The sequence below is a fragment of the Myotis lucifugus genome, unplaced genomic scaffold (genome assembly GCF_000147115.1).
Source record: "Myotis lucifugus unplaced genomic scaffold, Myoluc2.0 scaffold_3, whole genome shotgun sequence".
In the NCBI taxonomy this organism is placed as follows: domain Eukaryota; kingdom Metazoa; phylum Chordata; class Mammalia; order Chiroptera; family Vespertilionidae; genus Myotis; species Myotis lucifugus.
In genome coordinates, this window is record NW_005871051.1 from 28,560,079 (window position 1) to 28,577,592 (window position 17,514).

The 17,514-nt window shown below is 49.9% G+C and overlaps 1 protein-coding gene across 1 annotated transcript in view; it reads left to right on the forward strand.

Moving 5' to 3' along the window:
• The first annotated feature begins 3,102 nt into the window (after positions 1 to 3,102).
• The window catches only part of MROH2A (maestro heat like repeat family member 2A), a 41,959-nt gene continuing 27,547 nt past the window's right edge, over positions 3,103 to 17,514 (forward strand). The window contains 13 exon segments of the mRNA XM_023759198.1: positions 3,103 to 3,184; positions 3,418 to 3,596; positions 5,717 to 5,848; positions 6,075 to 6,237; positions 8,715 to 8,813; positions 9,646 to 9,797; positions 10,351 to 10,494; positions 11,391 to 11,483; positions 11,661 to 11,739; positions 11,823 to 11,936; positions 15,275 to 15,351; positions 16,254 to 16,373; positions 16,697 to 16,807. Of these exon segments, the coding sequence (XP_023614966.1) occupies positions 3,103 to 3,184; positions 3,418 to 3,596; positions 5,717 to 5,848; positions 6,075 to 6,237; positions 8,715 to 8,813; positions 9,646 to 9,797; positions 10,351 to 10,494; positions 11,391 to 11,483; positions 11,661 to 11,739; positions 11,823 to 11,936; positions 15,275 to 15,351; positions 16,254 to 16,373; positions 16,697 to 16,807 (1,545 nt within the window).

Consider the following 17,514-nt stretch of genomic DNA (forward strand, 5'->3'; position numbering starts at 1 on the left):
GATTAGTCCAGCTAGACCAGGTGTCCTCTCCTTTTCTAATCAGGAGTGTTGGGAGGATTACAGAGGGAAACCATGACCACCAGGAGCCCATAACTGTGACCCAAAGGGTCAAAGAAGAGGGAAACTTGTCTCTGGAGAGGTGCCACCAAATGCGTCCACTACACACTCACATTTCCCCCACTTCTTGCCTTGGCCCTTTTCATACCTTTAAGCTCACAGGTTTCTACAATGTTTTCTTATTTTCAAGTTAGTTCCCTTAGAAATGGAGGTGGGAAGCTCTGCAGAGTGAAAGCACAAGAGTGGCTGATTTTATGAATGGATTGCATGTGAGTCAAATATTCCTGTCACGATCTGAGAAATAAAAAGTGTTTTCACTTTGGAAAACCAAGCAGAGTCCACGTCTTTCTCCTTGATCTCATTGTCTTTGTGTTCTCTCTAAATAATGTTTTCAGGGGCATCTCATTTTTTTTCTGTACTTACACACTCACCATGTGTATAAGAAAAAAATGGTCATATTCACCACTCCCACTAGCCATGTCCTTCACAATGTAGCTTTGCAGCTCTTCTGGTTAAGAGGAGAGATCTATTACCCTAGCCCAGTGGTTGGCAAACTGCGGCTCGCGAGCTGCAGTTTGCCGACCACTGCCCTAGCCCTTGCATCTGGGCTGGCCTGTGACCTGCATTGACTAATAGAATATGGCAGAGGTGATGGTGCCAATTCTAAGTCTAGGCTTCAAGAGGCCTTCATGTTTCTGCTCACTCTCTTGGAAGCCCACCTAGCTGCTATGAGACACAACTATCCCAATCATCCTAGTCACTTCAGCCAATAGCTAGCCAACTGCAAGATCCCTGTGTGTGAGGCCATCCTAGACCAGCCAGCCTTCACTTAACCCACTGGCTACTGCAGATGTATGAGTGACTTCAGTTGTGCTTGGCTGGACAAGGCGCAGATCAACAGAACCACCCAGCTCACCACCCATTGACTTGCAAACACTAATAAGTGGTTTTGAAGAGGCTTGTTACACAGCAGTGGCTGATACATTCACTTTCAGCTCTAAATTCATGACATCTTATGTGTTGCATCTTAGGCCCTCAGAAGACAAAGGTGTGTCCTATCTACCTCTGTATCCATCACAGAATGGGGAGCCCCGCTTAACTGCTGTGGAATTGCAACCATGTCACGTAGAGTAATCGATGGAAGAGAAAAGAAGGCTTAGAGGGGAGTGGGAGGAGGTAGGACAGAAAGGTCTGTGAAAGATGGGGCTTGTGATAATTGTCTCCTTGTGTCTATTTCATATCAGTCAACATTGTTCCGAAGGGCAGACCAAGGAACAATGCATACTTTTTATGGGAAGATGTGCTTGGCACTATACGAGTAAGCTCATCTTCTAACCACCCAAAGTCAATGAAGTAGAAATGGGGTAATGAGGGTAATGAGCTTCCTGGTATCAGAGGTGTCCAAGCAGAGGCAGAGGAACTCACTCCCTCTTGGCAGGGCAGGCAAACATTGAGTGTAATTTTGACTGAGCACCAAGGCCCAGGTGGCTGTGAGTCTTGTTCTGTTGCCCTGTAATGCATGAAAGGCTTCTGAGGCCAATATTTCATTGCTCAAACTGGTGATCTGGACTCTCTCACAGCTGCAAGTGGCAGGGAAATCCTTTGGGCCCCACTTTTGGTTTAAGGACACAAGGTGCCTGCCTTCCTTGAGGTTCTTTATCTTCTAAGTATTCCGCCAGTGGAAACCCCCTTCCTCATCCTGCAAGACACCCAATCCTCAGGGAGGAGTCCTCTTCCCAGGACTTTCTGTCACTCTCCTCCCCTCCATCTGCCCAGACCACACCTCTCCACCCTGGGGCTCTATGACAGTATCCCCAGGCTGTGAAGCACCTCCCTCTCACCATTTCCCTCTCCCAAACAGGCCACCGTACTTCACCAGACATGTGGGTAATGTTCAAGCAATGTTTGAACAGCATGATGTGGGGTTTTCCTCACAGGATCTGTGCACTCTTCAAAGTCCTCAGTTGACAGAGACTCAGGGAGGCAGTTGGAGCTCAAAGTTCCAAGGGTCTGGCACCTAACGGTGATGATTCTAATGAAGACCTCCACCCGCCAGGAGACCTGGTCCTCATCTGTGTTACCCCTGAGGAGCCCAACTGTCTCCCGTTTTGACAACTGATCCTGCCATTGTCCGAGTCACCATTGATGTATATTAGGCAAAGAACAGAGCTGCTTCTTGTGTTGTATTTTTGTTCCATCTTGGAGAGAGTTTGGAGAAAAGGTCAGTATTTAGGTCCCAGAGTAGCTCTTTAAAGGATTCCCTAGAGGAAAGGGCACGGGATGGTGAAGGGCCTTGGGGTGGAGTTTGAGACTGAGGAACTTGGGAACAGGAGGAGAAAGGACCTGGGAGTTTTGAATCTTCCATCTTGACATCTGTGTTGGTGTTTGTCAACCCTTAAGAAGCTGCCGATGTGATAGCCTTTGAAAGAACTGTGAAACTTGCCGAGGTAGATTTCTAATTCATCTTTCATTTTCAGTGCCTAGAAAACAGAGAGGAAGGTCTGCTTAATCAAGTGTATTACTTATTTATTGCTGTGTAATGTATTATCATAAACTTAGTGGCTTAAAACAACACCCATTTATTATTTCGTAGTTTCTGTGGGTCAAAGTCTGGGCATATCTTAGCCAAGTCCTTTGCTCCGGGATCTCACAGGCTGCACTCAAGGTGTCAGATGACTGCATGCTCTACAAGCTCATGTGGTTGCTAGCAGAATCCAGGTCCTTGTGGTTGTAGGACTGAGGCTCTCGATTCCTTGCCACATGGCTACCTGTATCGGCAGTTCACATCATGGCTGTTAACCTTCAAGGTTGGCAGAAGAATTTCTTTCTCCAATCTGCTAAGACTGATATGATATAATGTGATTATGAGAGTGGCTTCCCATCACTTTTGTCAGACTCTATTGTTTAGAAACAAATCCTGGAGTCTGCCCACCCTCAAAGGGAAGGGATTATACAAGGTGTGACTCATTGGAGGTCATCTTAGACTGTGTCAATGCACCAACTATTTTAAAAATCTTGTTTATGTCAAAAGAGCCTGAGAAAGAGATGGCAGAATCAGCAGTAGACTCAAACGAGGACCTGTCAGAAGAAACAGAGGACCTGGAACCTCTGGAACCAGATGATGGTGGTAAGAAAGTCACCCACATCCTTGCACTCCTGTCTGATCTTGGCCACTAACTCCTTGAGGGCAAGTCCTAGCTGAGGTTTAAGTATCTCCATCCACTCGGTGGACAGGAAGGTCCCTGCCCAGTCACACCACAGATGCAGCTAAGGCTGTGCAGGTGTCGGGGAGGCTGGGGCACAGGGAGCACCTTCTGTAATGGTCACCTTAGCACCAAACATGTGCCATCTCTGTCTCAGGCACTTTCCAACAAGTCACAAACCTCCTCAACATCATAGACAGCGAATCAAAGATGGATGCTGCTGGGGCAGGTCCTGACATGCGGAAGACACTGGCCTCGGTGATAATCACGGAGAAGGCCACCGCCAAGCCCTGTATGGTGATGAACGCTCTCATCCGCTGCCTACAGGTGCCAGAGGTAGGGCCTCCTGCGCCCTCAGCTGCTCCTCTGAGCCCAGCCATAGTGGCTGCTCGTGTGTCCATCTACCACTCAGCACACAAGTACTGACTGTCAAAGGTGCAGGGCTAGGTGCCAGGGTATGGAAATGGGCTGGACTGTGAAGTTCTAGTTTCTTGAGGACCTAGTGGAAACTGTGGCTATGTCAATTTTTAAAAGCTCTTCCATATTCTGACACAGTGGGGTTGGGATCCATCATTCTAGAGCAGGAGCAAAGCTGGTGGATATGGGAGAGCAAAGACATAGCAGACCCAGGGTGCAGCGATGCTGGGCCAGTTAGCTTCTATCCCCATGGAGCCATACCATTGCCTAGACCCGTGGTCGGCAAACTGCGGCTTGCAAGCCACATGCGGCTCTTTGGCCCCTTGAATGTGGCTCTTCCTAAGCCTTAGGAGTACCCCAATTAAGTTAATAACAATGTACCTACCTATATAGTTTAAGTTTAAAAAATTTGGCTCTCAAAAGAAATTTCAATCGTTGTACTGTTGATATTTGGCTCTGTTGACTAATGAGTTTGCCGACCACTGCTCTAGAGCAGTGGTTCTCAACCTTCCTAATGCCTCGACCCTTTAATACAGTTCCTCATGTTGTGGTGACCCCCAACCATAAAATTATTTTTGTTGCTACTTCATAACTGTAATTTTGCTACTGTTATGAATCGTAATGTAAATATCTGATATGCAGGATGTATTTTCATTGTTATAAATTGAACATAATTAAAGCATAGTGATTAATCACAAAACAATATGTAATTATATATGTGTTTTCCGATGGTCTTAGGCGACCCCTGTGAAAGGGTCGTTCGACCCCCAAAAGGGTCGCGACCCACAGGTTGAGAACCGCTGGCCTAGACAGTCCAAGATAAAGGCACTGAGAACCCCCAAGTGGCTGGCAGGCAGCACCACACACTGGAAGGCCACTGAGTGCCTGTTTTATGCCAGTTTCCAAGTTTTGAACAGTTTTTCTCTTGTGCTCATAAATATTCTCCAGGGATTAATCTCAATCGCAGGGAAGACTGTTCTTATTACAATTTGCCTGGCCATTTATGTGGGTTCATTAAGAGTGCCAATTATGCATGTAGGCCTTCTAGAGTTCATTTTGAAAACCCAGAGCAGTTATTCTCAACAAATGGGGTGCAATACTGCCCCCAAATGGGTAAAACTGGTTCTTGGAGGGGAGCAGAAAAAATCTTACTTTTTTATGTATAAAGCACAGATACATAAACAGATCATAAACAGATACATACTATATGTGTGGTATTAAGGTTTCATGAGGGCCGATTAGGGAAGAAATGTCTAAGAAGACTCCTTAGGAAGCAACAACAAAAAAGAAAGGACCAGTTGTGAATCCCTGATCTTGAGCCTTGTGGTACTGACCAGCAATGGCCACAAGGACTCTCTGGTTGGTGTTTTACTAGCCTCTCTGACTCACTAAACCAAGACTAGGAAAACAAGACCAACACTCTCTGTATTGGATTTCACGAGCAGAACATATCAATTTGGGTGAATTCCTCTCTCTTGAGGTCCCCAAATATGCTGAGATGTCCAGACTGTTGGAAAGTGATCTTCTTACTGACGGGGAGGAAGCCGTCTTCCCAGAGGGCTTTGCAGCCAATGGCCCACATACAGAGTCATCCCTCATTTCTTGAGCGTGGCTCGTCGTACCTGAATAAATGAGAGTCATTCTCAAATCCAGCTCCCCGGGTGTGGTCTGGATTATAACCTCTTCGTGCAATCCTATAATTTATAACAGTGATAAGTGCTATCTAGGAATTGAAATAGAGACAGAGGAACATTCCCTGGTCTGGAGCGCCCCCTCACTAGGGCAAAGGGCAGAGCAAACCCAACTTCTTGGACTCTCAGTTGGGCCAGTGCCAAGTCTTCAGGACCTGGCATGCTGACTGTGACACCTGCCTTGCTGAGCATGTCAGACTGAACACAGGGAAGAGGGAACCATTTGCAGGCCACACTAATGAGGCCAGTTGGAGGAGTTTGATGGAGGAGGGAAGGGCAGGCGATGGAAGATGGAGGAGTAGGGGTCTGAGGCTTGGGAACTTCCCGCCCACCATGCTTGTTCCCCAGATATCCACCCAGCGGAAAGTCAACATCTACAACATCCTGCAGGAGATCATTCAGCAGGAGGGGGAGCTGGAGGAGCAGTGTGTCCACAGGCTGGTGACCATTGCCTCCAAGGAGATGCGGGAGATCCTGGAGGTAGTGGAACTCTGGCTTCATTGGTATCCTGTGTCTCCACCAACCTAGGGTGGGGCTGTTGGTGGGCATGGCCTGTGACAACCAAGGCCCTTGTCCAACCACCTCCTAGGGCAAGAACAGGCTGAGCCCAAGGGGGCCCAGCGGGGCTGGAGAAGGCGTGGGACTGGAGGGTTTTATGAGGATCCAGCTGGTGGTCACACCACATGTCCCTCTCCGGTCCCCTCAGGTGGAGGGTTACATGAAGGCAGAGGTGGCCAGTGACACCCTGGTAGCTTTGTCCCGGAACCACTTCAGTGTGGTCATGTATGAGATGCAGCACCGTCTCAAGCCCCTCGACCTCACAGACGAGTTTGTCATCATCACCCTGGCGAAGCTGGCCAACGGCAATGGTAGGGTGTGGGGACCCTTAGCCCAGTTCCTGGCCCCTTCGGGCTGGCCCCGCGCTTCCTCCTAGTCTCTGCACCCCCCGCCCCCTCCATCTCTCTCTTTTCTTCTCTTTTTCTGGAATTCCTTCTTTTCATCTCCCTGGATCTCTCAGCTGTCAAGATTCTTTCTGTGTGTCTCTGCCTCACATATTGGTCTGTATTTCTCCATCTTTCCATCTCCTCCAAACCTCTCTTCTCTTCCTCTGAGGCTCTGTTCTTCTCTGTCTTCTCATCTCTCTCTCTCATTTTATTTCTCTTCTCTCTCATTCCCTTTCCCTTCATTCCACAAAAGAGGTACTGAATCCATGCAGGCATTGCGGTGGGTGCTGGGCCACAACAGGGAATAAAATATGCACAGTCTCTACCCTCATAAAGGACCATAAACAAGTAAACAAGAAAATAAGTGACCATAATAAGAGATGAGGGTGTGAAGAGGACAGCCAGGTGGTTGCTTGAAATCAGGATGAGGGAGAGGACTTCATCTCTGTAGGGTCCTCATTGAGGCAGTTATATTTCAGCTGTGACCTAAAGGATGAGATGATGATACCTGTGCGAAGAACGGGATGCACTAAGAGAACATCATGTGCAAAGGTCCTGAGGCAGGAAAAAAGCTTGGCTTCTCTGAAGAGCTGAGAGGTCAGTGTGTCTGGAGTTAGAGAGCCAGGGGATATGCTGTAAGATGAGGTTGGAAAGTTAGGCAGGCTGAGTGGGTAAAGAGTCTGGATTGTATTTGAGGGCACTAGAAAGCTACTGAGGGATTTCAAGGCTGCAGAATTGCCTGATGAAACTTAGCTGTTGTGTGGATGGAGATGGAAGATGTGTGAAGGTGTGGTGATGGTGGCTTGGGTTGGAGTGCATTTGGTGAGCAGTGAACAGATGGAAAGTATGGATGGGTCTTGGGCATGAAACTACAAGTTGTGTGTAGGAGGCGAAGAGGAAGCAAGAATGACTCCCACATTTCAGGTTTGAGCAATAGGGTATGTGGTTGTTAATGTCCTGAGATGGGAAACATGGAGAAAGAGAACACTTGGGGGCTCAGAAAGAACCTCATTTGTATGTATGGAGTTTGCATTCCTTGTGAGATGTCCAAGTGGAGAGGTCATGTGGGGAGCTGATGTGTGGATGCTGAGTTCAGAGGGCAGATCTGGGCTCAGCTTCCTACCAAGGGACCTCAGAGTATAGGTGGTGTTCAAAGCCACTGACCCCAAGAGCATGAAAGTAGAGAGAGAAGAGAAGAGAGAAGCCTCAGCATTAAAAAGGCTTAGGAGGGATCGTAAGAATGGGGAGGAAGGTGAGGACAGTGCAGTGTAGTGGGCCTTGCAAAGAGGACAGTGATTCAGCAAGGGCCCAGGGGCCGGTTATGTCCCATCTTGCTGAAGGATCCAGTAAGATGAGGCTGGAGAAGGCTGCTTGGCCAAGAAGAGTTTCATGGTGTGCTGGGGATGGAGCCTGGGCAGGCTGGAGGGAGGTGGGAGGGGTGAAGACAAAGAGGATCGATCACTTGCTGTGAGATGACAGCTGGAGGGGTTCAGGGGCAAGGGAGGGCCTAGGCCTCTTGCCTGCTGAGGCCAGAGAACCAGGACAGAGGGACAGATGGATGAATAGGAGGAAGGGCCCAGCCAGGGAAGGAAAGTCTAAAGCAGCCGTGGGCAAACTACGGCCCACGGGCCGGATCCGGCCGTTTGAAATGAATAAAACTAAAAAAAAAAAAGACCGTACCCTTTTATGTAATGATGTTTACTTTGAATTTATATTAGTTCACACAAACACTCCATCCATGCTTTTGTTCCGGCCCTCCGGTCCAGTTTAAGAACCCATTGTGGCCCTCGAGTCAAAAAGTTTGCCCACCCCTGGTCTAAAGAAAGCATGTTGGTGGGGATGGGAGCTCCCAGCACAGTGGAAGGCCTAGGCTCAGAGAGGTGTCGGAGTGGGGCCTGTCACCTGTTACCCTTTCTCCCAACAACCTCTTTTCTCTGTCGCCTTCCCATCTCTGTTTCCATTCTTCCTCTGCCCTCATTTTTTCTGCCTGCTGGTCTTCTTTCAGTTCCTCTTCCTCACTCTCTTTCTTTGTGTTTCTCATCCATCCAAGAAAATCTGTGACACCCAAAGGGAACAGACATCATTCCAAGGAAGCCGACGTGCTCTGAGAGCTCACTGTCTCCCACTTCCTGCCTCTCCCATCTTTCCCGAGGCTCTGTCTCTGCTCTCTCTCTTCCTTCTGTCCCTCTGTTGCTCCTCCCTTTTCTGTCTTCCTTTCCCTTCACGTACATCCAGCAGGCTCTTCACCTCTTGACTTCCACACTATTTCCCATGGCAGCAGGGGCACAAAGGGGTTCCTTGGCTCGGCAGGCACCGGGGATTGGGTTGGGGGCAGAGTGGAGGTGTCATCTTCGCCTTCTCCTGGCTGACCCTGCTTCCTCAACCCCTCCCCCACACGACAGTGTTTGAGTTCATGCCCTACATGGGCATCACCCTGGCAACCATATTCACGATGCTGAGACTCGTCAACGAAGCCAAGATGCGCCAGGTGATCTGTGGTGGTACGTGTCCCCCATGGGCCTGAAGGTCTGGCCCAGTCAGGGTGCTGGAGGGGAAAGTGGGGTAAGAAGTGTGTGTGTGTGTGGGTTGTTGAACCAGAGGCTGTTTGTTCATTTATTCCCAAACATTTGTTCAATCTACTACTTGGTGTGGCCTCTGATTGGCTCTCCAGGGGGGCAGGTGGCTTAGAGGAGGAAGCTGTCCCTGTGACTCGGCGTAGCTTGCTCTGTAGTTAAGCTTCTCAGACCAGTGAAGGGGATGGGACTCACAGGGTGGAGACCAGGGGAAATGTCTCCGTGTTGGGCCTGACTAGGGCAGGTCTTTGATGCTATTAACATCCGATCTCCTTGCCCAAGTCTTCCTTACATAATGTTTTCTTGGTCCCCAAATCCCTGAACCCTGAGAAAAATAGGGCAAACTGGGTTTGCTTCCCTCTGTATTGGTGTCCCCAGGATGTGGGTAAGGAGTTATGTCCAGGCCCCATCCTTGACCCCTGCATGTGAATCTCAAGGGCCAGGGCCTGGACATGCCTGTGTGCTTAATGCCCGCCCCCCCAACCCTGGGGGATTCTTTTATACACAGGTATATGGGATAAAAACTAGGGAGTGGTGAGGGGCTGGGAGGGCAGAGAGGAAGGGACACAGAGGGGATTTTTCTGGGCTGTCCCTGGCCATCTCAGTAACCTACTAGCTGTGGAAGTGTGTGATCGCTCCCTCCCTCCTGGAGAAGGACTCAACCCTACTTCCAAGGTCCCCTCTGTCACATATTTTTGACTCTGTGGATGGGGCTGTGTCCTGCCTCCTACCCCTCTGGGTTCCCCCTCTCCCACCGTAGCCATGGAGACCTTTTGTGAGACGGTGCAGTTCTACCTGAGGCATCTAGAGGACAGCGTGTACCCTGTGATGACAGAGGAGCAGTTTGCTATAAAGCTGTTCCCCATGTATCGCTATTTCGTGACCGTGTGGCTGAGGAGCTACAACCCAGAGGTGAGATGAGCCCTTCTCAGGGGGGCCTGCCTTCGCCCAGGTAATGGCTCCCTAGCCTGTGGGGCTGGGAGAGCTGAGACACCGCTGGGGCTAGCCTTATTCCCAGGACCCCAGAGAGATAGAGACCTAATTAATGGCAGAGCTAGGAGGTCATGCCCCTGAATGCCCGGGCACTGGTGCCCCAGGAGGCCGGCTTGACAAAGCCCTGGGAGCTTCTATATGGGGGTCGTGTTATGTGCAAGTGGGAGCTCTCCATGTGGTTTACCTATGGGAGCTATTTCCGTGCCAACTTTATGGCGTAGGACTGTTTTACGAATGAGGAAAGAGACACAGAGTGAATAAGTACCTGTACAAGGCCACCTAAGTGAGAGAGCCAGGACTCATGGGGACATCCTGGTCTCACTGCTCACCTGTGGGGCCCTGGGCAAGGACTCAACTCTACTTCCAAGGTCCCCTCTGTCACACCTTCTTGACTCTGTGGACAGGGCTGACATGACTGGTCCTTGCTGGGGGCCCTGGGCCAAGGAATCCTGAGATTCCCCTCCTGTGGTAGGTGAAGCTGGGGGTCATCAAGTCCCTGAGGCCCATGCTGAACCTGCTCCTGCCCAACGATGACCTGCGGGAGGAGGTGTACGACTACCTCCCCCTGCTGCTGGCAGAGTACCAGGGCAGCCTGGAGGCCCTCTTCATCACGCAGGTGCGGGCTGTGCAGGAACTCGCCTGGGCTGGAGGCCTGGTCCCCAAGTGTACCAGAGGAAGGGAGGGGAGGGTGTGGGGGAGGGGAGAAGAGGTGCCATCTGGATGGAAGGTGGGATGTCTGATATTTGGATGATTGACAGCAGACCCAACATCTGTGCCCTAAAGGGTCTGTGCCCTATGAGGAGCCATGGGGCCTGGTACTTTTAGGGGGAAGGGACAAGATCCCAAAGGGTTTCAGAGGCCACGGCGAGGCTGTGACCTTTGTGTAGTTTCCTGCGGCTGCTATAACAAAGAACCACAAGATGGGTGGCTTAAATCAACAGAAGTTTATTCTCTCAAGGTTCTGAGGACCAGAAGTCTAAAATCAAGGTAGGGGCAGGGCTGCATTCCCTCTGAAGGCTCTGGGGGAGAACCCTTGCTTGCCTTTCCCAGCGTCTGGTGTCCAGGTATTGCTAGGCTTGAGGCAGCATCATTCCTAACTTGTCCTTCATTTTCACGTGGCCTTCTTCCCAGTCCCTGTCTCTGTGTCTTCTCTTCTTATAAGGACACCAGTCATTGGATTTAAGGCCCACCCTAAATCCAGGATCACCTCATCATCAAGGGTCTAGACCAGCCGTGGGCAAACTGCGGCCTGCGGGCCGGATCCGGCCCGGTTTGAAATGAATAAAACTAAAAAAAAAAAAAAAAAAGACCGTACCCTTTTATGTAATGATGTTTACTTTGGAATTTATATTAGTTTACACAAACACTCCATCCCATGCTTTTGTTCCGGCCCTCCGGTCCAGTTTAAGACCCATTGTGGCCCTCGAGTCAAAAAGTTTGCCCACCCCTGGTCTAGACTGTGACCATGAGTTGGTAGAAGGTCATCTGCCACCATTTGGCCATCTGTTGCAGGTCTTGAGGCAGATCCTAGAAGTGTCGGTCATCACCAGCACCCCCGTCCCCCAAATGCATCTACACACTATTTTCACAGAACTGCACACCCAGGTGAGGCTGGCAAAAGCGCTGGGCATGGCATTCTCAGGGTGGACCTGTAGGACGCGGGCTGCGGCAAGTGGCCGACCGGGTCAAAAGGGTGGCGGAGGCTTTGTCTTTCTCCTCTGCACCTACATTCCACTGCTCGGCTGTGATCTCACCCACCCTCCCTGCATGGCCCCTTCCTAGGTGTGCACCAAGGCCCCCGTCCAGCAGCAGTACAGCAGCCAGAACGTGAGGGAGATCGAACACTGCTTCATAGCCCTCGGTGAGGCTCTGAGCACAGCTGGGGCTGCCTCCCCCACTGCTCTGACTCAGTGGGAGGGACTCAAACTGCCCTTCCCCCCGCAGCTCGCTCCTACCCTAAGGAGCTGATGAAGTTCTTTCTCAGCCAAATGGAGATAAGCAAGGAGGCCATCCGCGTGGGAACCCTCACCCTGATCAGGGCAGTGGTGGGCGCAGATGGTGAGCAAGGGCAGGAAGGTGGGTGGGGGTCAGGAGAGGTGGGTTTCACCCATGTCTGGACTTCCGTCATTTCCTCTTTTGTAGACACCACTGGGTGGGCTAAGGAGCCAACCCTTTCAGTTCCTTCACGTTTTCTATCCTTGAACTTAACCAGCACTGTGACCCACCTTCCCCACCCCTAACCCTCTCCTTACACTCTGAATCCCAGCTTCCACCTGAGTCTGAATTTCAGACTGTTAACCCGAATCCTAGTACTAACTCCAAAGCTAACTCAAAGATGAATAGAAAGACTCATATATCATGTAGGTATATCCCTAAATCATTGACCCAATGCCCAACTTTAGTCTAAACTCCTGATTCTAAATCCTCAAACCCAAACTCTGGCCTTGATATCAAAAGGGAAATACTGTCTCCAGCCACGCACTAGCTCAGACCTCACCTTTTGAACAATGTGCCCCCTGCTGGCAGCATGCAGCCCTGCAGGTACATGGTGAGAAGAGCCTGGGTGGCTTTTGCTCAGCCCTTGAACAGCGTGTCTGTGTGCAGGGCACAAACCTCGCAATTGTGTGCAGCACCTTCTGCTGATAGTAAAGCTCTCTCCTCAAGAAATGCAAATTTAAGCATCAACAAGACCCTTTCTACCTATCCAGTGGGCAGAGATGATGATGACTAGATTGGCCTAGCCATTTTTCTGTAAAAGGTGATAGTAAAATTATTTTCAGCTCTGCAGGCCACATGGTCTTTGGAACAGTGGCTCAATCTGCCATTGCAAAGCAAAAGCAGCCATAGACTACAGAGCGTGGCTGTGTTCCTATAAAACCTGATTTACAAAAGCCGGTTTGGGCTGAATTTAGCCTATGGGCTACACTTTGCTAATCCCTGGGCTAGAAGAACAAGAAACCAGCTTCTTATACTTCTTTGACAAGGGTGTAAAATGATAAAGAATTTTGGATGCTCAATTGGATAGGGAACAAAACCTTGGCTCAACAATCCAACGTTTTGTCAATTGTCTGAATGAAATAATTGCCCAAATGTTCATTATAATATTGTGCATAAAAGCAAAACATTAGAAACAACCTAATTTTTCTCTATAGAAAATTTGTGGAATGATAGTATAACCGAATAATGGAGTATCATACAGCCATTAAGGGTGTAGTCAATCTATACTTTTTCATGGAAAAGCTGCCGTTTATATATTTAGTGTAATAATACAATGTGAGACAGTATATATAGCATGGCCTTGGTTATTTAAAAGAAATCTATATATTTATGCATAAATGGGTTTAAAAGGACACACTTAAACTGTTGAATGGTAATTTTTTATTTTAATCTTGCAATGAACATACAATATTTTTAAAAATATTTTTACTTTTTTTAGAGAGGAAGGGAGAGGGAGAGAGAAAGAGAAACATTGATGAGAGAACAGAACATCGATTGGCTCCCTCCTGCACACCCCCATGGGGGATCCAGCCCCACAACCCAGGCATGTGCCCTGACCAGGAATTGAACCAGCAACCTTTTGATGCACAGGACGACATCCAACCAACTGAGCCACACTGGCCAGGGCAGCACTATTTTTAAAAAATTTATTTTATTAAAAAATGGTTTTATTGGTTTAAGAGAGAGGAAGGGAGAGGGAGAGAAAGGTAGAAACATCAATGATGAGAGAGAATCATTGATTGGCTGCCTCCAGCATGCATCCCACTGGGGACCAAGTCCACAACTCGGACATGCATCCTGATAGGGAATCGAACCGTGACTTCCCGGTTCATGGGTTGATGTTCAACCACTGAGCCACACCGGCTGGGTGTGCACTATTATTTTTTTAATCTTCACCTAAGGATATGTTTTTACTAATGAGAGAGAGAGAGAGAGAGAGAGAGAGAGAGAGAGAGAGAGAGAGAGAAACATCAATTGGTTGCCTCACATACATGCCCCCACTGGGAATTAAAACTGCAATCTTATGGTGTATGGGATGATGCTCCAATCAACTGAGCCACCTGGCCAGGACAACATACACTATTTTTACAATCAGAAAAAAAATGTAACATTCCTCCTCAGTGCCTGATTGCCTGTCCTCATTTCCTGCTTTTCCTCCACCAGCATGGAATTCCAGTAACACCTAGACTTGAACATCAGCAGAAGCACCCAACCCTAATTCTGTCCATACATTATCTCTCCAGAACCTTCCCATGGAGGTGCTTTCTCACCTCCCTTAATCTTTCTCCTCCTTTAACAGGATGTGCTGTCATTAGTTTTAAAACACACAGCAGCATGTGCTGTGTGCCAGGCCCCATGCTAACTCGTTACTGCTCACAGGACCTCTGTGAGGGAGGTACTATACTTATCAACATTTTATAGGTAAGGAAACTGAGGCACCGAGGGAAACTGAGTGATTCACCTGAGGTCACACAGCTGGGGTGTACTGGGGACAGGTTTTGAACCTGGGCAGCCTGGCCCTGGAGCCCAGGCTCTCCTCAGCTATGCTTTGCAGCCTATTCATACCCACTGTGTGCCCAGCACTGTGTGCCCAGCTGAGGGGACCAAGAAGCTCTGAGGTGGAGACCCTGCTTTCTTTCTTTCTTTTTAAAAAATATATTTTATTGATTTTTTACAGAGAGGAAGGGAGAGGGATAGAGAGTTAGAAACATCGATCAGCTGCCTCCTGCACACTCCTTACTGGGGATGTGCCCGCAACCAAGGTACCTGCCCTTGACCAGAATCGAACCTGGGACCCCTGAGTCCGCAGGCCGACGCTCCATCCACTGAGCCAAACCAGTTAGGGCTGAGACCCTGCTTTCAAGGAGAGTCTGACTGGGTTCAAAAGAGACATACAACTAAACCTGGGCCTCGCTGGTGTGGCTCAGTGGTTGAGCATTGATCCAGGCCCTAAGAGGTCACTAGTTTGATTCCCAGTTAGGGCACATGCCTGGGTTGTGGGCTTGATACCCAGTGCGGAGCATACAGGAGGCAGCCGACCCATGTTTCCTTCTCATTGATGTTTCTATCTCTCTATCCCTTCTCTCCCTTCCTCTCTCTCTAAACATCAATTTAAAAGAGAGAGAGAGAGAGAGAGAGAGAGAGAGAGAGAGAGAGAGAAAGTAGAGACTGAGGGAGTGAGACATAAACACATCGCCCTAGGGTGGGCCAGTGTGGGGTGGGCCGGGCATTGGGAGGCTCTGAGGGCAGTGCCCTTCAGCATGTGGTGGTGAGTTGGAGGCTGTGACGTGGACAAGCCACCTGGTGCCTGTCCAGGGAAGGTGAGCTCCTGCTGCTCTGGGCATCTCAGAGCCCAGCCCTGAGGCCATCGGCCCCCCAGGCTGGTTTTCCTCTTTCAGATCCCAGAATGAATATCAAGACCATCTGCCTGGCCATCCGGGTGGTCAAGAACACCATCTCTGACACCCGCTCCAAGGTAACAGGGCAGAGACCTGGACGGGTTGGCGCTCAGAAGTCCCTGCTGGGAAGCAAAGGGAAGTCGGCAGGGGCCTTCTTCCATCAGCAGCGCCTTGGCTCCTCTCCAGCTCTGTGGGTGGAGGCCGGCCTCCCGAAGTAACGCCCTTCAGTAGGAAACCTAGCTCCCAGCCAGCCCTGAGTAGGGCTGGAGGTGAGTGAGGCCCGTCAAAGCTGTGGCTCGCTCTCATCTCCCTCTCACTGCTGCCTACTGGGGTCTCAGACACACTTGGACAGAGGGCAGGCCAAGGGGACTCAGCTTGGGCCAGAGCTGCTAGCCTGCCTAGGGGTGTTGTAAGGTCACTACTGCACGTGAAAAAAGCAAATGAGGGATGCACCCTCCATCCTCCAAGTAAGGGAGCCACTGCAGCCATGGCCGCCTCGGAGTGTAGCTTTGGTTCTGGCCTCGGACCCCAGGGAGGAGAGGTCCACGATGGGAGGGTCAGCAGAATCGAGGAGGGAATGGGGGATTTGGACTGGAGGTTCAGGCAAAGCTGTCTTCAATAGCTGGAGGCTGTCTGGGGAAGAGAGAACAAGCTTGTTCTGTGCTGGCCCACACATGAGCCCCAGGGCGCCTCAGGTTGTCCCCTGAGGATGGAGCTGTCTACGTAAAAGGCAGTGCACTCTATGTCTCAGAAAGGTCCAGGTGAGATTCTGGGGTGGACATGCTGCAGAGTGGGATCCTCTGGATGAGGCAGGGGTAGTGAACAGAGTGGGTAGTGGTCAGGTGGCTCCTGAGACCCCTTCTAGCCCAGAGCACCCCAATTCTATTATCTCATGTCATGGGATTGGGTGTTGGATGCCCAGCCTCCCACCCTGGAGCCCATCCCGACCCCCAGCGTGTCTGTCGCCCTGTCCTCTCAGGTGAGAATGGCAATTCTCCGCATCATCGGCCAGCTGGCTCTGTCTGGCTTCCAGGACAGGATCAAAGGCTGGGGCCTAAAGTACGTGTCCATTCAGCTGACCCTGTCCACCTACAAATTGGTGAGTGGTCCTGGCATGCAGACCATGGAGCAGGTGGACTTTGGAAATGGTTTCCAAAGTGTCAGAGAAAGAATGTCCCTGAGCTTGAACTATATGCATATACGTCCTTGACACAAGTATGCAGACACAGTGAACTGTAGGTAAAGGTGGGTGCAGACACACAGGCAGGAGTCTAGAAAACACAGAGAGACATTCCCGGCTCTGAGCATCCTGGAGACTCAGTGTCCGGGCTTCAACCCCATGGGGGTGAGGAGATCACACCCAAGACCACAGCAAGCCCCTTGCCAGCCCTCAAGCAGGGACCCCTCGGTTCTGCATTCCAGACGAATCGCCGGGAGAGCTTTCATCAGAGGGACCTGGAGGAAAAGATGGTGCACAAAGTCACCATGGACACCGTGAAGATCATAACCTCTGCTGTCAGTGGGATGACCAATGTGAGTGAGCCCCGCCCACCTGCCCACTGGGCTGGCACACTGAAGCTAATTGCTCACGTCTGCATGGCTCAGGCTTGGGGCAACGGTGCGTGTCCAGGACTGTGCTGTGGCTTCTCCCATTCCCACTGCCTGTGATGCGTGGGGGCCTTGATCTTCCAATTGCCTGAGCTGTAGTCCTTCAAGATCCAGTTCCAGAGCCGGATGCTTGATGGGAACTTAGAGCCCCCAGATGCTTGGGCAATGGCTGGCACACAGTAAGCCTTACTATGTATCAGTTGACTTATTGCCCGAAATGTATTTGTTGACTTAAATCCCCTTCAGTCCTGATAAGTTGTGTGTGTGTGTGTGTGTGTGTGTGTGTGTGTGTGTGAAAACAAAGTATTTTAGTGGTTTAATTCCATAAACATACAGTAAAGACATGAGGACATACACCAAAATGACACAGTATGACCCCAATCAATTCACAGGCTTACGGAGAAATAAACGTGACAACTTTCAATTGCATTACACTGTGACATAGCAATAAGATAGGAAACAGCTACCATGCAGCTCAAGGAGGGTATCATTGTCCATTAAGTAAGGCCCTGGGCTCGATACCCCTGTCCAATGGCAGTTTATCTTAATAACAGAAATAATTAGAAGAAAAATGATCTCTACAATTCACCGAGCCTGTATAGAGCAGGTACTGTGCCAGGTGTGCAGCACGT